Source organism: Nomascus leucogenys, chromosome 18, assembly GCF_006542625.1.
Source record: "Nomascus leucogenys isolate Asia chromosome 18, Asia_NLE_v1, whole genome shotgun sequence".
NCBI classification, from domain to species: Eukaryota; Metazoa; Chordata; class Mammalia; order Primates; family Hylobatidae; genus Nomascus; species Nomascus leucogenys.
The window spans coordinates 75,056-100,761 of record NC_044398.1 but is presented as its reverse complement, the minus strand read 5'-3'; the positions used below and the strand labels follow the sequence as shown (position 1 = coordinate 100,761).

Below are 25,706 nucleotides of genomic sequence, written 5' to 3'. Positions count from 1 at the left end.
CATACCACGCAGCTCCGTGGGCAACGTCAGAAAACACAGGAGAGGCCGGGCGCGGTGGCTCACACCTGTTATCCCAGCACTTTGGTAGGCCGAGGCGGGTGGATCACCTGAGGTCATGAGTTCAAGACCAGCCTGGCCAACCTGGTGAAACCCCATCTCTACAAAAATACAAAAATTAGCCGGGCGTGATGGCGGGCGCCTGTAGTCCCAGCTACTCGGGAGGCCGAGGCAGGAGAATGGCGTGAACCCGGGAGGCGGAGCTTGCAGTGAGCCGAGATCGCGCCACTGCACTCCAGCCTGGGTGACAGAGCATAACTCCGTCTCAAAAAAAAAAAAAAACAGCCGGGTAAGTGGCACCTGTCATCCCAGATACTCGGGAGGCTGAGGCAGGAGAATTGCTTGAGTCCAGGAGGTGGAGGTTGCAGTGAGCCGAGATCGCACCACTGCACTCCAGCCTGGGCAACAGAGCAAGACCCTGTGTCTAAAAATAATAATAATAATAATAATAGGAAGAAGAAGAAGAGGAGGAGGAGGAGGAGGAGGAGGAGAAGGAGAAGGAGAAGGAGAAGAAGAACCTGTAGTCTCAGCTATTGAGGAGGCTAAAGTGGGAAGATCACTTTAGCCCAAGAGGTTGAGGATGCAGTGAGCTATTTTTATCTCATTTATTTATTTATTTGAGGTGGAGTCTCCCTCTGTCGTCCAGGCTGGAGTGCAGTGGCACGATCTCAGCTCACTGCAACCTCCACACGCCCAGTTCAAGCAATTCTCCTGCCTCAGCCTCCTGAGTAGCTGGGACTACAGGTGTGAGCCACCATGCCCAGCCAATTTATATATATATATTTTTTAGTAGAGATGGGGTTTCATTATGTTGACCAGGCTGGTCTTGAACTCTTGACTTCAGGTGATCTGCCCGCCTCAGCCTCCCAAAGTGCTTGGATTACAGACGTGAGCCGCCGAGCCTGACCTTATTTCATTTATTTTTGAGACCGGGTCTTTCTCTCTGATGCCCGGGCTGGAGTGCAGTGGCATGATCAAGGCTCACTGTAGCCTCGGCCTCCCAGGCTTCAGCAACCATGCCTGGCCTTAGAATTCACTCTTTTAAAGTGTGTACAGCCAGGCGTGGTGGCCCACACCTATAATCCCAGCACTTTGGGAGGCCGAGGTGGGCAAATCACCTGAGGTCAGGAGTTCAAGACCTGCCCAACATGGTGAAACCCTGTCTGTACTAAAAATACAAAAAAATTAGCCGGGTGTGGTGGCGCACACCTGTAATCCCAGCTACTGGGGAGGCTGAGGCAGGAGAATCACTTGAACCTGGGAGGCAGAGGTTGCAGTGAGCCAAGACTGAGCCACTGCACTCCAGCCTGGGGGATAGAGTGAGACTCTGTCTCAATGAAGTAAAATAAATAATAGAATAGAATAGAATAGAATAGAATAGAATAGAATAAAATAAAATAAAATGAAATGAAATGAAATGAAATAATGAAATGAAATGAAATGAAATGAAATGAAATGAAATAAAATAAAATATATTAAAAAAAAAAAAATACAATAAAATAAAATAGTGCAATTCAATGGTGTTTGGTACACTCATGGTGTTGTGTGGTCATGACCTCTGTTGAGTTCCAGAATATTTCATCGCCCCCAAAGGAATCCCTGTCCCCATCAGCCGTCACTCCCTGTCCCCTCCCCTGTCTGCGGCACCCACGTGTCCTCTTGTCTCTGTGGATGGGCCTGTCCTGGACATTTCATAGCAATGGGATCACACGCTGTGTGGTCTTTCGTGTTCAGCGTCCCTCACGGAGCGTGACATCCTCACATTGCCTCCATGCTGTGGTCGGGTCAGAGCTGGCTCCTTTTCACGGCTGCGTGGTGGTGCCGCGCGTGGAGGGCCGTGCTGTGCTGCTCGACGCCCCCGTGGATGGACATCTGAGCCTCTCCACTTCCGGCTGCTGTGACCGTCACTGCTGTGGACACTCATGTGCAGGTTTTTGTTGGAACTTCTGGTTTTCTTTCTTTTGTGGGCATAACGGGTCCTCTTTTTTTTTTTTTTTTTGAGACAGAGTCTCGCTCTGTCACCGAGGCTGGAGTGCAGTGGTGCGATCTCAGCTCACTGCAAGCTCCGCCTCCCAGGTTCATGCCATTCTCCTGCCTCAGCCTCCTGAGTAGCTGGGACTACAGGCGCCCGCCACCGCGCCCGGCTAATTTTTTTTTATTTTTAGTAGAGTCGTAGAGACAGGGTTTCACCGTGTTAGCCAGGGTGGTCTCCATCTCCTGACCTCGTGATCTGCCCGCCTCGGCCTTCCAGAGTGCTGGTGCTGGGGTTACAGGCGTCAGCCACCGTGCCCGGCCAACGGGTCCTCTTTACAGAGGGGGAAACTGAGGCCTAGAGAGGGGTGCCAATGGCTCAGGAGCCCAGCTGGTGGGGGGCCCTGCCCAGGTTTGGAGAGGCAAAGCCACTGCCTGATCATTGTTCAGATGGGGAAACTGAGGCCCAAGGCAGGATTGAGGTTCAAGGGCTTCTGGTGCCCACGGCTCAGGGCCACGTTCGGTCATGAGGGTCCCCCCGCTGGGGTGGGATTCCTGTCCTGCCAGAGGCAGTTTCTGCCCTCCTCCCCCCAGCCCCTGCTGCTCTCCCAACCTGGGCCCAAGGGTGCTGGTCTCAGGTTTCCCTGGCAGGGATCAGCCCGGCTCGAGGGCCCTCAGAACGGGGCTGGGTGTGACTGTGGGGAGCCCGAGCCCTCTCCGGGCCTCAGATTTCAGGGACATAAAATGGGGTCCCATCCGCAGACCCACCACCGACCCCACAGCCCTGTCCAGGCTCCGCCCGCAGCCCCCCAACCCCGCAGCCCTGTCCAGGCCCCGTTGTCCGTAGCCCCCCAACCCCGCAGCCCTGTCCAGGCTCCGCCCGCAGCCCCCCCACCCCGCAGCCTTGTCCAGGCCCCGTTGTCCGTAGCCCCCCAACCCGCAGCCCTGTCCAGGCCCCACGGCCCGCAGCCCCCACCCTGCAGCCCTGTCCAGGCCCCACCGCCCGCAGCCCCCCACGCCACAGCCCTGTCCAGGCCCACCGCGGGCAGCCCCCCGGCAGAGCCAGCTGTGCTCAGGCTAAAACCAGCGGTTGTTTCTTCTCAGCGTCCCCTACCCTGCCCCACTCACTGGTATCTTGAGATATTTAAATTTTCGGAATTCTCAGTACAGATTGTGAAATGTCTGCGTTTGGCTTAGAAACCCTGTGAGACGGTGCATCAGGGGACAGGTGGGTGCATGGGCCTGGGGGTGTGGAAGGCGGCCGGGTGTCGGGGCCCCAAGCACACGGGAAGGTCAACAGTCGGCACAAAACACACAACACACACACAAAACACAACCGCTGCGAGGCTGAGCCACATCTTCCCATCACTCAGAGAGAGAGAAGGTTTTCCTTTATAAAGAGGAGAGGAAAGGAGGCCGGGCACAGTGGCTCACACCTGTCATCCCAGCACTTTGGGAGGCCCAGGCCGGTGGATCACCTGAGGTCAGGAGTTCAAGACCAGCCTGGACAACATGGTGAAACCTCGTCTCTACTAAAAATACAAAAATTAACCGGGCATGGTGTTGGGTGCCCATAATCCCAGCTATTCAGGAGGCTGAGGCAGGAGAATCGCTTGAACCCAGGAGGTGGAGGTTGCAGTGAGCTGAGATCATGCCATTGCACTCCAGCCTGGGCAACAGAGCAAGACTCCATCCATCTCAAAAAAAAAAAAAAAGAAAAGAAAGAAAGAAAAAGGAGAGGAGAGAAGAAAGAAAAAGAAAGTAGAGAAGAAAGAGAAAAGAAAGATGGAGAGACAGAGACAGACAGAGACACAGAGATAGACAGAGACAAAGACAGAGAGAGACGGAAAAAGCGGGACAGAGCCAGAGAGACTGAGAGAGATATATTTAAAAAGGGGAGACAGAGATAGAGACAGACACAGAGAGACACAGACACAGAGACAAAGAGACAGATATAGGGAGACAGAGACAGAGCAAGACAGAGAGACAGAGACAGAGAGGGAGACAGAAAGAGGGCGGGGAGAGAAACAGAGAGACACAGGCCTGAGCCCCACATCCCCTCCCTCCCTTGGGTCTCCCCTGGGCCCCGGGCGGCCCCACCTGCGATCCCTGAAGCCGTTACCAGTTGCACCACCTACGGTTGGTACAGGAAGGGGCCCCCACTACCTCCGCCCCCAGGCCGACCCCTGCAAAGCCCCCAGTGTGTTCCACGGAACCCTCCCTGCTACCCGCTCCCAGCGCTCCTGTCGCCCTGGCCCGTGCCTTCCCGGCCCGTCTCTGCGCCTTGGCACGTGATTCCCCCCAGGACGCACAGGGAGCCTGGAGGACCCAGAGCCGCAGGACGGTGCTGGGACGTGCCGGTCAGGACCCGGCTGCATCAGCCTTGCGTGGAAACAGATCCTGACGGGGAAGCACACGTACAGGGAGGACGGGGGCAGCCCCCTGGGCGGCTCTCGCCTGTGCTAGATCCAGCAGTGTGTGCACGTGTCTTTCTTTTCTTTTTTTTGGCTGACAGCTTTATTGAGATGTCCTTCACACACACCAAACAATTCACCCACTTAGCAATTCGGTGGTGGCCAGATGGTGGGGGAGGATCGCTGGAGCCCAGGAGTTCCAGACCAGCCTGGGCAGCATAGCAAGACCCCTCTCTATTAAAAAAAAAAAAAAAAGGCCGGGCACGATGGCTCACGCCTGTAATCCCAGCACTCTGAGAGGCTGAGGCCGGCGGATCACTTGAGGTCAGGAGTTCGAGACCAGCCTGGCTAACATGGTGAAATCCCTTCTGTACTACGAATACAAAAAACAAATTATTCGGGCGTGGTGGTGGGCGCCTGTAATCCCAGCTACTTAGGAGGCTGAAGCAGGAGAATGGCTTGAACCCAGGAAGCAGAGGTTGCAGTGAGCCAAGGTCACGCCACTGCACTCCAGCCTGGGTGACAAGAACAAAACTCCACGTAAAAAAAAAACAAGAAACCTCAAATCCGTCGACCCCCACTGCTGCCCTGCAGAAGGACCTGTTGCCGTCCTCACCCGCCTTTACAGGTGGGGAAACTGAGGACTCCAAGCCAAACAGCTTGCCTCAGCATGGACTCATGGGGGAAACCAACAGCACTTTTGTTGAATGAGAATAACCCTTTTATTTTCAGACAGTGTCTCACTCTGTTGCCCAGGCTGGAGTGCAGTGACGTGATCTCAGCTCACTGCCACCTCCGCCTCCTGGGTTCAAGCAATTCTCCTGCCTCAGCCTCCCAAGTAGCTGGGATTACAGGCGCCTGCCACCACATCTGGCTAATTTTTATATTTTTAGTAGTGTCGGGGTTTCACCATGTTGTCCAGGCTGGTCTTGAACTCTTGACCTCGTGATCCATCTGCCTCAGCCTCCCAAAGTGCTGGGATTACAGGCATGAGCCACTGCGCCTGGCCAGAGCTCTACTTCTTTAATACGCATCAGGTTGGTCACGGTGGCTCATGCCTGTGATCCCAGCATTTGGGGAGGCTGAGGCAGGAGAGTCCCTCAAGGCTGGCAGTTCAAGACCAGCCAGGGCAATGTAGCAAGACCCCATTTCTACGAAAAATTAAACAGCTGACCAAAAAAAAAAAAAAAAGAAAAACTTCAGCTGGATATGGTGGCCGTGTGCCTGCAGTCTCAGCTACTTGGGGGGTTGAGGCAGGAGAATTGCTTGAGCCATGATTACACCACTGCACTCCAGCCTGGGTGACACAGCCAGACCCTGTGTCAAAAAATATATATGTATATTTTAAAATATTATATATTATATGATATAAATAATATACATGTTATATATTTTATGTATACATATATGTTATATACATGTTATAATATATACATGAATATTATAGCCAGGTGCAGTGGCTCACACCTGTGTTCCCAGCACTTTGGCGGGATTACGGGTGCGTCACCTGAGGTCAGGAGTTCGAGACCAGCCTGGCCAATATAGTGAAACCCTGTGTTTACTAAAAATACAAAAAAAAAAAAAAATTAGCCAGGCGTGGTGGCGGGCGCCTATAATCCCAGCTATACAGGAGGCTGAGACGGGAGAATTGTTTGAACCCGGGAGGCAGAGGTTGCAGTGAGCTGAGATCGTGCCATTGCACTCCAGCCTGGTGACAGAGCGAGACTCTGCCTCAGGAAAAAAAAAAAAAATCCAAAGGGGAAAATAGTAACTGGACAGCGCAGGAACCGGCAGATGCCCTGACCACGTGGTCAAGATTATCACCGTCAGCACGAGACAGGCCGAAGCCATGGGCTCCGATGTGGGGGCCTGAGACAGACACACGCCACGCCCGGGACTCCCTCCATTGAGCCCTAAGGCAACCCAGGATCATCCCCACGGAGGGACGCTCTGCAGAGCAACCACCAGCTCTCCTCAATGGCCCCAAGGGCTGAGGGAGGGCAGAGGGACTGCGCCCGCTGGAGGAGACCCTGGCATCTGAAGATGGGTGGCTTGTATACCCAGGACCCGGCGAAGGGTGGCTGGTGATACTCAGGGGGCTGGGGCAGAGGGGGCCATTTGGAATCAACGTTCGCGCCCTGGCATCGATCACGGCCTGGAGGGTTGAGCAAGAGGACAGAATTTAGGGAAGCTGGGGGAGGGAGGCTGGGGGAGGGAGTTTGGGGGTCGGGGAGGGAGTCTGGACCCTTTGGACTTCCGTAAGCGTGAAATCGTTTCCAAATGAAACGTTAAAAAGCTTTTTTTTTTTTTTTTTGGTCTCCAGGTTCATTCAGTGCTTCTCTCCATTTCACTGTAGGTTTAAACTGTTCAGTTATAAATAAACAATTTTATCCTCTGTCCTGGGCTTTCCCCCGTTCCCGGCACTGCAGACACGGGCTGGATTTGTCTCTGTGGCGGGGCCATCCTGGGCACTGCCGGGCCCTGCCAGGAGCTCCCTCCAGGTCGTGACAACCACGGATGTTTCCAGACCTCACCCAGCGACCCCTGGGGGCAGAATCACCCCAGGGTTCAAGGATTCCACAGATCCCCAAGAGACTCCGCGTCCCATGATCCTCTGCCCTGCTGAGGTACCAGGAGGCTGCACACACTGAAATCCATGCCCTGAGTGGGAGGGAGAGAGGAGGCGAGTCCCAGGAGCTGGGGTCCCCCGGGTTTATGCCGTACGCCCCATCGGGAGTTTATTCTGGTGTCCGGTGTGAGCAGGGGGCATGCTCCATTTTTTATTTTTATTTATTTATGTTTTGAGATCGAGTCTTGCTCTGTCGCCCAGGCTGGAGTGCAGTGGCCCGATCTTGGCTCCCTGCAACCTTCGCCTCCCAGGTTCAAGTGATTCTCCTGCCTCAGCCTCCCGAGTAGCTGGGACTACAGGCACCCGCCACGACGCTCGGCTAATTTTTGTGTTTTTAGTAGAGATGGGGTTTTGCCATGTTGGCCAGGCTGGTCTTGAACTCCTGACCTCAGGCGATCCACCCGCCTCGGCCTCCCAAAGTGCTCTGATTACAGGTGTGCGCCACCGCGCCTGGCCATTTTTTTTCCCCAAATAATGAACACAGGGTCTCTCCCCTGGGCCCTGTGGACGTCGGGGCCGGATCCCTCTCTGGGCCCCTGCGGACGTCGGGGCCGGATCCCTCTCTGGGGCCCTGCGGACGTCGGGGCCGGATCCCTCTCTGGGGCCCTGCGGACTTCGGGGCCGGATCCCTCTCTGGGGCCCTGCGGACGTCGGGGCCGGATCCCTCTCTGGGGCCCTGCGGATGTCGGGGCCGGATCCTTCTCTGGGGCCCTGTGGACGTCGGGGCCGGATCCCTCTCTGGGGCAGGCCCATCCTGGGCACTGCGGGGTGCTAGGCATCATCCTTGGCCTCCACCCACTCCATGCCAAGAGACCCCCACATCGTGACAATCACAGGTGTTCCCAGACCTCGCCCAGGGTCCCCTGGGGGCAGAATCACCCCTTGATTGAGAATCCCGGCCTTAAAGGGGGAAGAAAACCCCCAGACAAAAGCTGGCAGGGGGATGTTCACTGGGGCCTCAGGTGAGGCACTGAGGGCACTCGTGGTGGGGCCCTGCCTTCCCCAGCTCCTCCTCCTGTTCCCTGCTACGTCCTGCTGTCTGTCGGTTTCCAGCTCACCCACCCATGGGACACACCTGCCATGGCCGGCGTTGCTGGGGCCACAAGGACCTCGTCAGGGAGGCCTCTCCTTGTGGGTGGCACGTGGGCATGTGTTGCTCTGAGGGCTGTGGCCATGTTGCCCACCTGGACAGGGACCCCTGACTTGGGTGGGTGAGAGCCAGCCTCCCCGCCCCCACAAAGGTCGGGACCTTGAGCCCAAAGTCCCCGCCTCCTCCCCAGAGTCCGTTCTGACTCCCAGGCTCTCAAGGCAAAAGGAGGAAGTGGGGACTCAGCCTGGGCATTGGGCAACTCAACGGCCTCTGGCATTGGGTTATAAGGGGAGCTTGACCGTGGGTGCAGCCTGGACCCACCATGGCTCACTGGCCCCCCAGCCCTGCCCTGGCGTCCGTCCTACTGGCCTTGCTGCTGAGTGGTGAGTGAGCCACGTGCCTGTCCATCCAGCCTCCGGGCCCCGGTGGATTCTGGGGAAATATCCACCACGAGGTCCATCCAAAGCCCTCCTGGCATAGCTGGGGAAACTGAGGCAGGGTCAGGGGAGACTCCACTCGCTGCTCGGGGCCAACGCTTGCAGGGGTGGGGAGGACAAGGGCAAGGGGGAGCCCTGGCCGTTTGACTCAGTTGCCCATCTGTAAAATGGGCAAAACCCAGTCCTTCCCTCCCAAGGAGCTGTTTTGGGAATTACCTATAACAGGCGAATTCCTGGACAGCACCCAGCCTTCAGCAAACGCTCAGTGAGTATGCACGAACGAATGAATGAGGGAATGAATGAGTGAGCGAATGAATGAATGACTGAGTGAACGAGTGAATGAGTGAATGAATGAATGAATGAGCGAGTGAGTGAGTGAATGAGTGAATGAATGACTGAGTGAATGAATGAATGAGTGAGTGAGTGAAAGGGTCCAGGAGTTAGTAATGCCGGAATCAGAGGAAGAAGAGAGCATGGGCCCCCTCAGGTCCCTATCCTGAGGGCGATTTTCTTTTTCTTTCTTTTTTTTTTTTTCGAGACGGAATCTCGCTCTGTCACCCAGGCTGGAATCCAGTGGCGTCATCTCCGCTCACTGCAAGCTCCGCCTCCCGGGTTCACGCCATTCTCCTGCCTCAGCCTCCCGAGTAGCTGGGACTACAGGCACCTGCCACCACGCCCGGCTAATTTTTTGTATTTTTAGTAGAGACGGGGTTTCACCGTGTTAGCCAGGATGGTCTTGATCTTTCCTCGTGATCCGCCCGCCTCAGCCTCCCAAAGTGCTGGGATTACAGGCGTGAGCCACCATATCTGGCCTTTTTTTTCTTTTTTGAGACGGAATCTTGCTCTGTCTCCCAGGCTGGAGTGCAGTGGTGCAATCTCAGCTCACTGCAGTCTCAGCCTCCTGGGCTCAAGTGATTCTCCTGCCTCTGCCTCTGGAGCAGCTGGGATTACAGGCACACACCACCATCCCTGGCTAGTTTTTGTATTCTTAGTAGAGATGGGGTTTCACCACGTTGGTCAGGCTGGTCTCGAACTCCTGACTTGAGGAGGATTTTTGCAATACCTGTTTGTTCATCTGCAAAATGGGTCTCTTTGTCGGCTGATTTTTTTTTTTTACTTCTTCTTTTTTAATTTTGCTTTGTTTTGTTTTTTTGAGACAGAATCTCACTCTGTTGCCCAGGCTGGAGTGCAGTGGTGCAGTCTCGGATCACTGCAACCCCTGTCTCCTGGGTTGAAGTGATTCTCCTGCCTCAGCCTCCCAGGCAGCTGAGATTACAGGTGCGAACCACCACACCTGGCTAATTTTTTTTTTTTTTTTTTTGAGATGGAGTGTCATTCTGTTGCCAGGCAGTGCAGTGGGGTGATCCTGGCTCACCACAACCTCTGCCTCCTGGGTTCAAGCAATTCTCCTGCCTCAACCTCCCCAGTAGCTGGGACTATGGGTGCAAGCCACCACGCCCAGCTAATTTTTGTATTTTTAGTAGAGACGGGGTTTCACCATGTTGGTCAGGATGGTCTCCACCTCTTGACCTCAGGTGATCCACCCACCTCGGCCTCCCAAAGTGTTGGGATTATAGGCGTGGGCCACCACGCCTGGCCAATTTTTCTGCTTCTTTAAAAAAATTTTTTTTGTTTTGTTTTAGAGACAGAGTCTTGCTCTGTTGCCCAGCCTGGAGAGCAGTGGTGTGATCTCGGCTCACTGTAGCCTTGACCTCCTGGGCCCAAGCGATCCTCCCTCCTCAGCCTCCCAAGTAGCTGGGACTACAGGTGCACACCACCATGCCTGGCTAATTTTAAAATTTTTTGTAGAGATGGGGTCCTCAACATTTTGCCCAGGTTGGTCTTGAACTCCTGAGCTCAAGTGATCCTCCTGCCTCTGCATCCCAAAGTGTTGGGATTACAGGCGTGAGCCACTGCGCCCGGCCGCCCGTTCTGCGTTTTAAAAGCCTTCTCGACCCTCAGGACTGAAAGCTGCCACCAGGTCGCCTTTGGAAACCGTCATAATTATAACCCCCCGGCCTGGGCGCTGCTGCATCCTTCCCACCAGCCGGCAGGCACTGACGGGGTTGCAGATGGGGAGACGGAGGCTCAGAGAGGCCCAGGGGCTGCTCTGCCTTCCCCCCTTTCCCTGCAGCCTGGGGGCTCCCTGACGCCTGGACTCCCCTGCTGCAGGTGCTGCCCGAGCTGCGGAGATCGTGGGCGGGCACGAGGCGCAGCCACACTCCCGGCCCTACATGGCCTCCCTGCAGGTGCGGGGGAGCCTGGGCAGCCACTTCTGCGGAGGCACCTTGATCCACCCTAGCTTCGTGCTGACGGCCGCGCACTGCCTGCAGGATATGTGAGCGCCGCCTCCACACCCCTGTCCACCCGCCCCGCCCTCTTCCTCCAGCCCTGGCCCGGCCACTGTCCCTCTGCCCGGGGAGGACCCAGCTAAGCCCCGTCTGCCGACCCCAGGCCCCGCGCGTGTGGGCAGTTCTGGGGGGAGAGCCGGGGCAGGGTCGCCGAGGGAGGGGTCTGCGGCTGCACCGCCGGCCTCCGGAAGGGCCTGTTGTGGGGGGCGGCGAGTGTCCAGGGCGCCGAGGACTGACCACCCCGCCCCCGCAGACCCCACCGCCTGGTGAACGTGGTGCTCGGAGCACACAGCGTGCAGACGCAGGAGCCCACCCAGCAGCGCTTCTCGGTGGCTCAAGTGTTTCAGAACAACTACGACGCTGAGAACAAACTCAACGACGTTCTCCTCATCCAGGTGGGCGGGCAGGGCCGCGAGGGCTCGGAGGGGCACGGCCAGCGGGCTCCGGGACCCCCGTTCCTTCAGCAAGCATTCATTGAGCACCCACTGTATACCGGGCCACCACCGAGGCCGCTGAAGCCTGGGTCTGGTGACATTGGCCGGGGGAGACCGCTCTTTGGACACCAGGCCACTCCTCCTCCCCGCCTCTGCCCCGCCCGCGCCTCTCCCCCGCCCGCGCCTCTCCCCTGCCCGCGTCTCTCCCCTGCCCTGCGCCTCTCCCTGCCCTGCGCCTCTCCCCGCCCGCGCCTCTCCCCTGCCCTGCGCCTCTCCCCTGCCCTGCGCCTCTCCCCTGCCCTGCGCCTCTCCCCTGCCCGCGTCTCTCCCCTGCCCTGCGCCTCTCCCCTGCCCTGCGCCTCTCCCCCGCCCGCGCCTCTCCCTGCCCGCTCCCCCGCCGCGCCTCTCCCCTGCCTGCGCCTCTCCCTGCCCTGCGCCTCTCCCCGCCCCCCTCTCGCCTGCCTGCTCCTCCCCTGCCGCGCCTCTCCCCTGCCCGCGCCTCTCCCCCCCCCCCCCCCCCCCGCGCCTCTCCCCGCCCGCGCCTCTCCCCTGCCCGCGCTCTCCCCTGCCCTGCGCCTCTCCCCTGCCCTGGCCTCTCCCCGCCCGCGCCTCTCCCTGCCCCCCCCTGCCCGCCTCTCCCCTGCCTGCGCCTCTCCCTGCCCGCGCCTCTCCCCGCCCGCCCTCCGCCTGCCTCTCCCCCCCCCGCGCCTCTCCCCGCCCGCGCCTCTCCCCCCCCGCCCCCCCCGCCCCGCCTCTCCCCGCCCGCGCCTCTCCCCCACCCGCGCCTCTCCCCCGCCCGCGTCTATCCGCTGCCCTGCGCCTCTCCCCCGCCTGCGCCTCTCCCCTGCCCTGCGCCTCTCCCCTGCCCGCACCTCTCGCCTGCCTGCTCCTCCCCTGGCCACGCCTCTCCCCTGCCCACGCCTCTCCCCTGCCCGCACCTCTCGCCTGCCCGCGCCTCTCCCCTGCCCTCGCCTCTCCCCTGCCCTCGCCTCTCGCCTGCCTGCTCCTTCTCCCCTGGCCGCGCCTCTCCCCTGCCCGCGCCTCTCCCCTGCCCTCGCCTCTCCCCTGCCTGCGCCTCCGCCCGGTGTGCTGTTCCCCCAGAAAGCCAGGTGCCCTCGCTTCCTCCGGCGCCTCCTCTGACCCCACGGGAAGTGGCGAGCACAGCCACAGCCCTCCCCGATTCACTGTTCTCCACTGAACCGCATGCCCCTCTCATTCATGGGGCCCTCCTGGCCTCCTCCCGCCCCGAAAGATCAGCTCCCCAGGCAGAGGATTTTTGTCTGCGTTGTTCATTACTGGACTCATGTGGCTTAGAACGGGACTGGGTATACAGGTGGTGCTCAGTAAGTGCTTGGGGCTGGGCACTGTGGCTCACGCCTGTAATCCCAGTACTTTGGGAGGCTGGAATGGGAGGATCACTTGAGGCCAGGAGTTTGAGAGCAGCCTGACCAACCTAGTGAGACCCCATCTCTATAAAAGACTTTTTTTTTTTTTTTTTTTAGACAGTCTCACTCAGTCACCCAGGCTGGAGTGCAGTGGTGCAATCTCGGCTCACTGCCACCTCTGCCTTCCGGGTTCAAGTAATTCTCCTGCCTCAGGCTCCTGAGTAGCTGGGATTACAGGCATGCACCAACATGCTTGGCTAATTTTTGTATTTTTACTAGACACGGTGTTCTGCCGCTTTGGCCAGGCTGGTCTCGAACTCCTGACCTCAAGTGATCTGCTCTCCTCAGCCTCCCAAAGTGCTGGAATTATAGGAGAGAGCCACCGCACCCAGCCTACAAAAGAAAAATTTAGGCCGGGCGCGGTGGCTCACGCTTGTAATCCCAGCACTTTGGGAGGCTGAGGCGGGCGGATCACGAGGTCAGGAGATCGAGACCACAGTGAAACCCCGTCTCTACTAAAAATACAAAAAAATTAGCCGGGCGTGGTGGCGGGCGCCTGTAGTCCCAGCTACTCGGAGAGGCTGAGGCAGGAGAATGGCGTGAACCCGGGAGGCAGAGCTTGCAGTGAGCCGATATTGCACCACTGCACTCCAGCCTGGGCGACAGAGCAAGACTCCGTCTCAAAAAAAAAAAAAAAAAAAAAAAAAGAAAAATTTAAAAATCAACCAGGCATGGTAGCACACGCCCAGCTACTCATGAGCTGAGATGGGAGGATCACTTGAGCACAGAAGGTTAAGGCTACAGTGAACTGTGATCATGCCACCACACTCCAGCCTAGGCGACAGAGCAAGACCCCATCTCAAAAAAAAAGTGCTTTGAAGATGGATGAATGGGCCAGGGGCGGTGGCTGTAATCCCAGCACTTTGGGAGGCTGAGGTGGGCGGATCACCTGAGGTCAGGAGTTTGAGACCAGCCTGATCAATATGGGAAACCCCGTCTCTACTAAAAATACAAAAATTAGCTGGGCGTGGTGGCGTGTGCCTATAATCCCAGCTACTTGGGAGGCTGAGGCAGGAGAATTGCTTGAACCCAGGAGGCAGAGGTTGCAATGAGCCGAGATCGAGCCATTGCACTGTAGCCTGGGCAACAAGAGCGAAAGTCCATCTAAAAAAATAAAATAAAAAAATAAGAAAGAAAGAAGAAAGAAAGAGAGAGAGAGAGAGAGAAAGAAAGAGAAAGAAAGAAAGAAAAAGAAAGAGAAAGAAAGAAAGAAAGAAAAAGAGAGAGAGAGAGAGAAAGAAAGAAAAGGAAGGAAGGAAGGAAGGAAGGAAGGAAGGAAGGAAGGAAGGAAGGAAGGAAAAAAACATGAATGAATGGCCGGGCACTATGGCTCACACTTGTAATCCCAGCACTTTGGGAGGCTGAGGAAGGCAGATCACTTGAGGTCGGGAGTTTGAGACCAGGCTGGCCACCTCACCCAACGGGAAGGCTCTGGGAGGTTCCAGTGAGCCGAGATCACACCACTGCATTCCAGCGTGGGTGGCAGAGCAAGACTCTATCTCAAAAGAAAGAAAGAAAGAAAATGAATGAATACAATAGTGACAAATGGGACAAAGGGGGTCCTGGGGCCCAGGCGGAGGGAGCGGCATGCGCGGCGGCGTTTTGAGGTGGTGGGTGTGGTGGGAGGGCGGCCCGGGTGGCCACCGTGACCTGGGAGCAGCGTCTCACTGCCGCCGCCTGCCTTCTGCCCCAGCTGAGCAGCCCGGCCAACCTCAGTGCCTCCGTCGCCACAGTCCAGCTGCCACAGCAGGACCAGCCAGTGCCCCACGGCACCCAGTGCCTGGCCATGGGCTGGGGCCGCGTGGGCACCCATGACCCCCCAGCCCAGGTCCTGCAGGAGCTCAATGTCACCGTGGTCACCTTCCTGTGCCGGTCACATAACATTTGCACTTTCGTCCCTCGCCGCGGCGCCGGCATCTGCTTCGTAAGTAACCTTGTCCCCACCCCAGGCACCGGGCTGCCTTGAGGGGAGGAGAGCGGCAGTCAGGGTTCCACGCCACCTCCTAGCTGTGTGGCTTCATGCTGTGCCTCAGTCCCCCACCTGGAAGGCGGGCACACCCAACACCCAACGGGCAGGCTCAGGGGGGTGGGGGTGCTCACATTGTACCTGGCTGCCTGGGTGGGTCTGGGGGTTCCCTGCCCCCGACTCCCCTCCAGGACCACAGGAAGGTGTGGGAGACCCATCCGCCCTCACCCGGCAGTCCCTTCCAGAGTCCAGGAATCCAGGTATCCAAGGGAGGCCCATAAATGCCCAGTTCCTACGAATGACCTCAGCCCCTCCCTGCTCACACCTTTTGTTTGTTTGTTTTTGAGATGGAGTGTCACTCCGTTGTCCAGGCTGGAGTGTGAGATCTCAGCTCACTGCAACCTCCGCCTCCCAGGTTCAGGGTATTCTCCTGCCTCAGCTTCCTGAGTAACTGGGTGCACAGGTACCTGCCACCGTGCCTGGCTAATTTTTTTGATATTTATTTAGTAGAGATGAGGTTTCCCCATGTTGACCAGGCTGGTCTTGAACTCCTGGCCTCAAGTGATCCACCCATCTCGGCCTCCCAAAGTGCTGGGATTACAGACGTGAGCCTCTGTGCCTGGCTGGTGCTCACACATTTTAAAGAAAATTCCAGGCCAGCCATGGTGGCTCACGCCTGTAATCTCAGCACTTTGGGAGGCCGAAGCGGAAGGATCGCTTGAGTCCAGGAGTCCAGGAGTCCTGCTATGGGCAACAGAGCAGGATGGCATCTCTACAAATAATTTAAATATTAGCTGGGTGTGGTGATGTGAGCCTGTAGGCCCAGCTACTCAGGAGGCTAAGGCAGGAGGATCGCTTGAGCCTGGGCAGTTCGAGGTTGCAGTGAGCTATGATTGTACCACTGCACTCCAGCCTGGGGAACAGAGCGAGACCCTGTCTCGAGACAGACAGCCAGCTACTCAGGAGGCCGAGGCAGGAGAATCGCTTGAACCTGGGAGGCCGAGGCAGGAGAATCGCTTGAACCTGGGAGGCCGAGGCAGGAGAATCACTTGAACCCGGGAGGCAGAGGTTGCAGTGAGCCGAGATCACCACACTGCACGCCAGCCTGGGTGACAGAGCTAGACTCTGTTTCAAACAAAACAAAAACCAAAACAAAACAAAAGGAGAAAGAAAGAGAGAGAGAGAGAAGAAAGAGAAAGAAAGAAAGAGAAAGAGAGAAAGAAAGAAAAGAAAGAAAGAAAGAAAAGAAAGAAAGAAAGAAAAGAAAAAAAAAAAAGAGACAGAAAGAGAGAAAGTTCCAGATTGGAAGCATTTTTTTCTGAAACAGCTTGTGGCCACCCCAGCCCCCTTCCTGGCTGCCTGGGGCCAGCCCGGGTGACTGGCCGTCCCCGTCCTCCAGGGAGACTCAGGTGGCCCCTGATGGGTGACTGGCCGTCCCTGTCCTCCAGGGAGACTCAGGTGGCCCCCTGATCTGTGACGGCGTCATCCAGGGAGTAGACTCCTTCGTGATCGGGGCATGTGCCACCCGCCATTTCCCCGACTTCTTCGCACGGGTAGCCCTCTACGTGGACTGGATCCGTTCCGTGTTGCGCCGCGTGGAGGCCGAGGGCCGCCCCTGAGCTGCCCCTCCCACAGCGCTGGCCGGGACCCCGAGCCCGGCTTCAAACCCTCGAGGGGGATCTTTGGACAGAAGCAGCTCTTCCCCAAACACTGTGGCGTCCGGGACGGCCCCACCCGTCCCCCCAAACTCCCTCCCACGGGGCTCCGGGAGACAGGCCGGCCCTGCACCTCACCCCACCGTGACCTCAATAAACGTTGAAACTCCCCCTGGCTCCTGTCCGTCCTTCCCACATAGGGAGGGGAGGGAGAACTGCCCAGAGGTCCCCTGGGCTCAAGTCCCCGAACCCCAAACTCAGGATGGGGGGAGTCGGAGCGGGGGATGGGGGCCCAGGTCGCAGGGGGTCCTCTCTCCTGGATGCTCGTGGCTGTGGGTTCTAACCCGGCCCCATCAGGGTGGCCCTGGGCAGGTTGTTATTCATCTCCGCGCCTCGGTTTCCTCATGTGGAAAATGGAGTCACCCCAGACGTTTCCTAGAACTGGCGAGAAGCCCACGTGGGCCCTCAGGGCTCCAGATGTGTCCCTGCCGGCTCAGGGCTCCTTGAGGAGGGGGATGGGGATGGGGAAGCACCCTGGGGGGCTTCCTGGAGGAGGTGGCAGTGCCAGAGCTGCATACCAAGGTGTGAACAGAAACATCTGAAGGGCTGCCAGGCAGGGGGCACAGTCCGGGCAGAGACCTGAGGGCTAGAGGCCAGGGGACGGGGAGGAGGGCAGGCAGGGGAGGGGTGTGCGTGCAGGGGAGGGGTGATGGGGTTGGAGTGCTATTTCTCGTAGGAGGGGTAGGCAAGGGAGGAGTCCCCTGGTGGAAGCATGAGGAATGAACTGGGGGGGTGGCCAGAGGGGAGGTCCGAGGCGGGGAAGAGGTGGGACTCACAGTCCAGCTCAGAGACGGGCAAGTGACCACAAGAAGGAGGCACTAGCCACGGAGAGGGGACGACCCGCTCCAGGACACATGCAGAGAAGAAATGAAGCTCCTGGCTGGTGTTTTTTTTTTTTTTTTTCTTTTTAATATTTTTTTGAGACAGAGTCTTGCTCTGTCACCCAGGCTAGAGTGCAGTGGTGTGATCTTGGCTCATTGCAACCTCCGCCTCCGGGGTTCAAGCGATTCTCCTGCCTCAGCCTCTGGAGTAGCTGGGATTACAGGCACAGACCACCACGCCCGGCTAATTTTTATATTTTTAGTAGAGATGGGGTTTCACCATGTGGGCCAGGCTGGTCTCGAACTCCTGACCTCAGGTGGTCTACCCGCCTCAGCCTCCTAAAGTGCTGGGATTACAGGTGTGAGCCACTGCAGCCGGCCTACTTATTTATTTTTGAGACAGGGTCTCACTCTGTCGCCCAGGCTGGAGTGCAGTGGTGCAATCCTGGCTCACTGTAGCCTCAACCTCCTGGGCTCAAGTGATCCTCCCACCTCAGCCTCCCGAGTAGCTGGGACTACAGGTGCCACCACACCCAGCTATTTTCTTGTTTTTTTTTGTAGAGACGGGGTCTGGCTGTGTTGCCCAGGTGGGTCCTCAGTGACTCTTTACATGTGAACACCTGTGGGTCACTGTGTCTTAGCAATTTCCTGGCCTCCCAGACGACCCCACCTCCCCCTTGGAGTCTGTACCCGCGGTGACCATAACCCTACCTTCCCTGCCACAGTTCATGGTGAACCAGCTCTCAAATCAACACTTTCTTTTTTCTTTTTTTTTTTTTTTTCTTTGAGACGGAGTTTCGCTCTTGTGGCCCAAGCTGGAGTGCAGTGGCGTGATCTCCGCTCACTGCAACCTCCGCCTCCTAGGTTCAAGCAATTCTCGTGCTTCAGTCTCCCGAGTAGCCGGGACTACAGGCAGGTACCACCACGCCCGGCTAATTTTGTATTTTTAGTAGAGACGGGGTTTGTCCATGTTGGTCAGGCTGGAATTCCCAACCTCAGGTGATCCGCCCACCTCGGCCTCCGAAAGTGCTGCGATGACAGGCGTGAGCCACCTCGCCCGGCCAGACAACACTTTGTTAGCTGAGAACTTCACGAACGTGAACATATTTCATCCTCGTGACAGGTTTATGTGATGGATCCTATGATTATAATTTTACAGAGGAGGAAACTGAGTCACGGAGAGTTTATTTCAGGGGTCTGAAGTCACACAGTAGCCAAATGGCCACCCCAGACCCAGGATATGAACCCAGCGTCGGCACACTTAACAATGACTGCACGTGCGAATGTAGTATACAGCTGGTGCTCAATAAATGCAGCTGAAGCCAAGTCTGATTTCCGTGCTGGAGGCCAAGCCCCCGCCAAAGATATGGCGTCCCCCACCCCCGAACTCCCCCCACCCCCGACTTGAAACAGGGCTGTGTAGACAGCAGGCGCATACTAAATGCACTATGGTGATGTTAAGGCAGCAAAGTGGGAACCCTGCCAAAAGGGGAGGGGAGAAGGCAGGGTAGTGTGTGTCTGGTTAAGCTGAAGACAGGGCAGACATGGACTGAGCACCTGCTGTGTGCCAGGCTCTGGGAGGGCAGGGCCATTGCCCCCCTACCCTGAGAGCCATGGGGGTCCACTTGCATGTGGTCACGTCAGGACTCCAGGCCGGCCCAGGCTCTGCGTGTCCCCGGGTGCCCTCGCCCTGCCTGTTCCTGGAGACAGGCCCGTTGGTTCCCTTCCCCTCCCCTTATCCTGGAGCCAGGAGGACGTTGGTTCTTGCGACAGCCTTGGCCTGGCCGTTGCAGCTGGAACATCGTGGGGGAGATGGGAAGAGGAACGGTGCCTGCAGCCCGGGGCTGGGTCCTGGGAATCCCATTCCCGCGGCTGGGGCTCCAGCTCCCCTGCCAGTTCCTCCAGGCGGAAGCCCTCAGGCTTGAATGGACAACCTCACTCCGGCCTCCTGGCCTGGGCAGGAATTCTCTCTCCAGCAGCCCTGCCACATGCCCGCCCGGCCCCTGCGTCAGGCGGGGAGGGCTGCAGGGAAGCTCACCAAGGCAGTAGGGTGGGAGAGATTGTCAGAGCCTCAGCTGGTGTCCAGGGACTGACCGTGAGCCTGGGTGAGAGTGAGTTCCCCGTTGGAGGCAACAGCCGAGGAGAGGATGGAAGGCCGGGCCCCAAGAATGAGCCCTGAGGTTCGGGGAGGGGCTGGAGTGAGCCAGCCCCAGATCTCCGTCCAGCTGCGGGTCCCAGAGGCCTGGGTTACACTCGCAGCTCCTGGGAGAGGCCCTTGACGTGCCTCAGTTCCCAAACAGGAACCCTGGGAAGGACCAGAGAAGTGCCTGTTGCGCAGTGAGTGCCCGACACCGCTGCATGTGGCCGGTATCACAGGGCCCTGGGTAAACTGAGGCAGGTGACACCGCTGCATGTGGCCGGTATCACAGGGCCCTGGGTAAACTGAGGCAGGTGACACCGCTGCATGTGGCCGGTATCACAGGGCCCTGGGTAAACTGAGGCAGGTGACACAGCTGCATGTGGCCGGTATCACAGGGCCCTGGGTAAACTGAGGCAGGTGACACCGCTGCATGTGGCCGGTATCACAGGGCCCTGGGTAAACTGAGGCAGGTGACACCGCTGCATGTGGCCGGTATCACAGGGCCCTGGGTAAACTGAGGCAGGTGACACCGCTGCATGTGGCCGGTATCACAGGGCCCTGGGTAAACTGAGGCAGGTGACACCGCTGCATGTGGCCGGTATCACAGGGCCTGGGTAAACTGAGGCAGGTGACACCGCTGCATGTGGCCGGTATCACAGGGCCCTGGGTAAACTGAGGCAGGTGACACCGCTGCATGTGGCCGGTATCACAGGGCCCTGGGTAAACTGAGGCAGGTGACACCGCTGCATGTGGCCGGTATCACAGGGTCCTGGGTAAACTGAGGCAGGTGACACCGCTGCATGTGGCCGGTATCACAGGGCCCTGGGTAAACTGAGGCAGGTGACACCGCTGCATGTGGCCGGTATCACAGGGCCCTGGGTAAACTGAGGCAGGTGACACCGCTGCATGTGGCCGGTATCACAGGGCCCTGGGTAAACTGAGGCAGGCGAGGCCACCCCCATCAAGCCCCTCAGGTCTAGGTTTGGCAGGTTTGGCAAAAACACAGCGATGCTCAGTTAAATCTGAATTTCGGGTAAGTATATCCTGGGCCTCATTTGGAACAGACTTAGATAAAAAAAAAAAACGTCGAGACCAGCCCGGCCAACACGGTGAAACCCCGTCTCTACTAAAAATACAAAAAATTAGCCAGGCGCGCTGGCTCACGCCTGTGATCCCAGCACTCTGGGAGGCCAAGGCAGGCAGATCAACTAAGGTCAGGAGTTCAAGACCAGCCTGGCCAACATGGTGAAACCCTTTCTCTACTAAAAATACAAAAATTAGCCAGGTGTGGTGGTGCATGCCTGTAATCTCAGCTATTCAGGAGGCTGAGGCAGGAGAATCACTTGAACCTGGGAGGCGGAGGTTGCCGTGAGCCGGGATGGCGCCACCGCACTCCAGCCTGGGCAATAGAGCAAGACTCTGTCTCCAAAAAAATAAATTAAAAAACCCACGTTGATTATCTGACACTCTAATGCGATTGTGCATCCTGAATTTTGTCTGGAGGCCCCACTGGAGCCAACTCCAGCCTCTTGTCCCCCTTCTCCCCCTTTTCATCAACGCCTTGTGCCAGGGGAGAGGAAGTGGGGGGCACCGGCCGGCCATGGGGCAATACAACGGCCTCCCAGCACAGGCCTATAAGAGGAGCCGGGCGGGCACGGAGGGGCAGAGACCCCGGAGCCCCAGCCCCACCATGACCCTCAGCCGACGACCCGCCTGTCTTTTCCTCGCCTGTGTCCTGCCGGCCTTGCTGCTGGGGGGTGAGTTTTTGCGTCCATCCTCCCGCTGCTGCTTCTGTCCCCGGGTTCTGTTCCCACCTCTCCGTGGTGGGCCCCACCAGTGTGGGTCCCTCATCCTCAGAGGGGAGGTGCCAGCTGGGACAAGGGGACCAGAAGAGACTGAGGTTCTGAGTGGTGAAGCCACCACCAGGAGCCCAGAGTTGGGGTTTGAAAACCGGCGGGGGGCGGGGGGGGTTGCAGGGCGCTCTCTGGATTCAAGTCCAGGTCTGGCTGTGCCTTGGAGGGGCACTGTGGGGAGGTCCCTTTGCCTCTCCGTGCCTCAGTTTCCTCATCTGAACAGCTGGGGTGCGAACAGCCCCGATCCCGTGGGTTCCTGGTGGGGGATCCCGTGGGTTCCTGGTGGGGGATCCCGTGGGTTCCTGGTGGGGGATCCCGTGGGTTCCTGGTGGGGGATCCAGAGGCCCCGTGGCCGGGAAGGGACAGGCTCCTTGGCAGGCACTCAGCACCTGCCACCGTTGTGTCCCCAGGCACCGCGCTGGCCTCGGAGATTGTGGGGGGCCGGCGAGCGCGGCCCCACGCGTGGCCCTTCATGGTGTCCCTGCAGCGGCGTGGAGGCCACTTCTGCGGCGCCACCCTGATTGCGCCCAACTTCGTCATGTCGGCCGCGCACTGCGTGGGGAACGTGTGAGTAGCCAGGAGCGCGCACGCCCGGCTCGGACCCCGCGTCCAGGTCTGCGAGGTGGGTCGGGGGAGGCCGGGCCCGGGGGGCTGCTCCAGGGGGTCGGTCCTCAAGCACCTCCCCCTCGGGCCCGTCGCGGGGTGGGGACCACAAGGCGCGGCCGAGCCCTGACCCCAAGGCCGCCCCTCACCTCCGCCTCTCGCTCCCGGGCAGAAACTTCCGCACGGTGCGGGCGGTCCTGGGAGCCCACAACCTCCGGCGGCGGGAGCCCACCCGGCAGGTGTTCGCGGTGCAGCGCATCTTCGAAAACGGCTACGACCCCGTCAACTTCCTCAACGACATCGTGATTCTCCAGGTGCCGCCGGGCGGGGCGGGGGGCGCGGGGGCCGAGGCCAGAGGCCTGGGGAGGGTGGAGGCGGCGACGGAGGGGCGCGTCGGGGACGCTCGTGGGGACCTGGGGTGCAATCGCCGGCTGGGTGATCCCCGCTCTGTGCCTCGGGCTGCACCTCTGTGAAACGGGAAAATACCCGCCATTGGGCTGTTGACGGATTAAATGAGATCGTGCAGGGAAGCCCCGATCTGCTGTCAATCAACAAACTTACTGAGATTCTTTGTGTCTGTCCATTCACCAGCCCTGTGGCCGAGGGCAGGGGCCGCCTCTGTCTTTGGGAGAAGGGGCAAAAGTCCCCACCTTTCCACCCCTGTCAGCGGCTTGCAGTTCTGGTTACTCCCTGGGCGCTGGGCGCGGTGGCTCACGCCTGTCATCCCAGCACTTTGGGAGGCTGAGGCGGGTGGATCACGAGGTCAGGTGTTCGAGACCAGCCTGACCAACATGGTGAAACCCTGTTTCCACTAAAATACAAAAAAAAAATTAGCCAAGTATACTGGCAGGTGCCTGTAATCCCAACTACTCAGGAGGCTGAGGTATGAGAATTGCTTGAACCCTGGAGGCAGAGATTGCAGTGAGATGACATCACACCACTGCACTCCAGCCTGGGTCTCAAAAAAAAAAAAAAAAAAAGATTCCTCCCTAGGAAGGGTTAGAAGGAGAGTTTCCTTGTCACTAAGTTTTCTCATAGCTGTCACCCAGTGCAGTGGCGCGATCACAGCTCACTACTGCCTCCATCTCCTGGGCTCAAGCCATCCTCTCAGCTTGGAATGGGGGTTGATTGGAACCACAAGTGCCACCACCACGTCCACGACGTCTACCACGTCCGGCTGATATATAAATTGTTTATTTGTTTGAGACGGAGTCTCGCTCTGTTGCCCAGGCTGGAGTGCAGTGGCGCAACCTCTGCTCACTGCAACCTCCGCCTCCCGGGTTCACGCCATTCTCCTGCCTCAGCCTCCCGAGTAGGTGGGATTATAGGCACACACCACCACGCCCAGCTAATTTTTGTATTTTTAGTAGAGAAGGGGTTTCACCATGTTGGTCAGGCTGGTCTCAAACTCTTGACCTCGTGATCCGCCCGCCTTGGCCTCCCAAAGTGCTGGGATGACAGGCATGAGCCACCACGCCCGGCCATATATATATATATATTTTTAAGATGGAGTCTCGCTCTGTCATCCTGGCTGGAGTACAGCAGTATGATCTCAGCTCACTGCAACTTCTGCCTCCCAGGTTCAAGTGATTCTCTTGCCTCAGCCTCCAGGTAGCTGGGATTACAGGTGCCCGCCACCATGCCAGGCTAATTTTTGGTATTTTTAGTAGAGACAAGGTTTCACCATATTGGCCTGGCTGGTCTTGAACTCTTGACCTCAGGTGATCCGCCCACCTCAGCCTCCCAACGTGCTGGGATTACAGGTGTGAGCCATCGTGCCCGGCAACATTCGGCTAATTTTTTTTTCTTTTTTTTTTTTTTGAGACAGTCTCGCTCTGTCGCCCAGGCTGGAGTGCAGTGGCACAATCTCGGCTCACTGCAACCTCCATCTCCCAGGTTCAAGTGATTCTCCTGCCTCAGCCTCCCAGGTAGCTGGGATTACAGGCGTGCGCCACCACACCTGGCTAATTTTTGGTATTTTTAGTAGAGACAGGGTTTAACCATGTTAGCCAGGATGGTCTTGATCTCCTGACCTATTGATTGGCCCACCTCAGCCTCCCAAAATGCTGGGATTATAGGCGAGAGCCACGGCACCTGGCAATTTTTTTTTTTAATTTTTGTAGACGTGGGGCTTTGCCACGTTGCCCAGGCTGGTCTTGAACACCTGGCCTCAAGTGATCCTCCTGCCTCGCCCTCCCAAAATGCTGGGCTTACAAGTGTGAGCCACCGCACCCAGCTGTAGTTTTTTTTGTTAATTGAGCACCTACTGCTTCCTGCACTCAAGCCACATCCAGGGACAACCTCCAGCGCCCTGAGCCTTGGTGATGGCTCCCACTCTACAGATGGGGAAACTGAGGCTCGCCTTGGGAAGCAGAGTGCGGGGTGGGTGTCCTGCTCTGCAAGATCCCAGAACCACAGTGGAACCTGAGATGGCGAAACTGAGGCCCGGAGAGGGGAGGGTCATCATCACTGCCCCGTGTGACACGCTGATGATCTGTCCCCACCGCCACAGCTCAACGGGTCAGCCACCATCAACACCAACGTGCAGGTGGCCCAGCTGCCGGCCCAGGGCCGCCGCGTGGGCAACGGGGTGCAGTGCCTGGCGATGGGCTGGGGCCTTCTGGGCAGGGACCGTGGGATCGCCAGCGTCCTGCAGGAGCTCAACGTGACGGTGGTGACGTCCCTCTGCCGCCGCAGCAATGTCTGCACTCTCGTGAGGGGCCGGCGGGCCGGCGTCTGCTTTGTACGTGCCCTGGGTGTCCCTCTGCTCCCCACCTGCTCCCAGCCCGGATTGCAGCAACAGGCACTGTGGCTAGACCCTAGGAGGGACTTCCCAACCCTGACAGGCGGCGGGCAGGTGGGCAGGGCCTCCCAGTCCAGCTTCCCCACCTCGTCTGCCTCCACAGGGAGACTCCGGCAGCCCCTTGGTCTGCAATGGGCTAATCCACGGAATCGCCTCCTTCGTCCGGGGAGGATGTGCCTCAGGGCTCTACCCCGACGCCTTTGCCCCGGTGGCACAGTTTGTAAACTGGATCAACTCCATCATCCAACGCTCTGAGGACCACCCCTATCCCCACCCCCGGGACCCGGACCCGGCCAGCAGGACCCACTGAGAAGGGCTGCCCGGGTCACCTCAGCTGCCCAAAGCCACATTCTCCAGCATCTGGCACAATAAACATTCCTCTATTTTTTAGAATGTGTTTGATGTTCCTTGGCTGTGTGATTGGGTGTCGAAAATGGTCAGTAGGTCGGGCGTGGTGGCTCACACCTGTAATCTCAGCACTTTGGGAGGTTGAGGCAGGCGGATCACTTGAGCTCAGGAGTTCAAGACCAGCCTGGGCAACATAGCAAGACCCCCCCCCTATTAAAAAATAATAATAAATAAAATAAAATAGAATAGAATGGTCCAAGCTTGGCACGGTGGCTTACGCCTGTAATCCCAGCACTTTGGGAGGCCGAGGCCGGCAGATCACCTGAGGTCGGGAGTTCAAGACTACTCTGGCAATGTGGTGAAACCCCATCTCTACTATAAATGCAAAAAAAATTAGCTTGGCGTCATGGCGCGTGGGAGGCTGAGGCAGGAGAATCGCTTGAACCTGGGAGGCGGAGGCTGTAGTGAGCCGAGATCACGCCACTGCACTCCATCCTGGGCAACAGAGCGAGACTCTGTCTCAAAAAAAAAAAAAATATGCCGGTGCGGTGGCTCGCGCCTGTAATCCCAGCACTTTGGGAGGCCAAGGCAGGCGGATCATCTGAGGTCTAAAGTTTGAGACCAGCCTG

At 58.0% G+C, this 25,706-nt stretch overlaps 2 protein-coding genes across 2 annotated transcripts; both read left to right on the top strand.

The window, feature by feature from the left end:
* Positions 1–8,440: 8,440 nt before the first annotated feature.
* Positions 8,441–16,624, top strand: PRTN3 (proteinase 3). Its single transcript, XM_030798110.1, has 5 exons — positions 8,441–8,544; positions 10,771–10,936; positions 11,203–11,344; positions 14,522–14,752; positions 16,243–16,624. The coding sequence occupies exons 1-5, from the start codon at positions 8,484–8,486 to the stop codon at positions 16,411–16,413; spliced, it is 771 nt and encodes a 256-aa protein (XP_030653970.1). The 5' UTR covers positions 8,441–8,483; the 3' UTR covers positions 16,414–16,624.
* A 4,504-nt stretch (positions 16,625–21,128) lies between these two features.
* ELANE (elastase, neutrophil expressed) lies at positions 21,129–25,119 on the top strand. Its single transcript, XM_030798109.1, has 5 exons — positions 21,129–21,227; positions 21,734–21,890; positions 22,099–22,240; positions 24,439–24,669; positions 24,833–25,119. Exons 1-5 carry the CDS (start codon positions 21,161–21,163, stop codon positions 25,037–25,039), a joined length of 804 nt encoding a protein of 267 aa, XP_030653969.1. The 5' UTR covers positions 21,129–21,160; the 3' UTR covers positions 25,040–25,119.
* Positions 25,120–25,706: the final 587 nt, after the last annotated feature.

Bases quoted from the DNA above. Each gene is read 5' to 3' on its own strand.
- ELANE (XM_030798109.1), top strand. From the start codon at position 21,161: ATGACCCTCAGCCGACGACCCGCCTGTCTTTTCCTCGCCTGTGTCCTG. The intron at 21,891-22,098 runs GTGAGTAGCCAG...GCTCCCGGGCAG, and splicing joins GCGCACTGCGTGGGGAACGT to AAACTTCCGCACGGTGCGGG. The intron at 24,670-24,832 runs GTACGTGCCCTG...CTGCCTCCACAG, and splicing joins GGCGGGCCGGCGTCTGCTTT to GGAGACTCCGGCAGCCCCTT.
- PRTN3 (XM_030798110.1), top strand. From the start codon at position 8,484: ATGGCTCACTGGCCCCCCAGCCCTGCCCTGGCGTCCGTCCTACTGGCC. The intron at 10,937-11,202 runs GTGAGCGCCGCC...CCGCCCCCGCAG, and splicing joins GCGCACTGCCTGCAGGATAT to ACCCCACCGCCTGGTGAACG. The intron at 14,753-16,242 runs GTAAGTAACCTT...CCTGTCCTCCAG, and splicing joins GCGGCGCCGGCATCTGCTTC to GGAGACTCAGGTGGCCCCCT.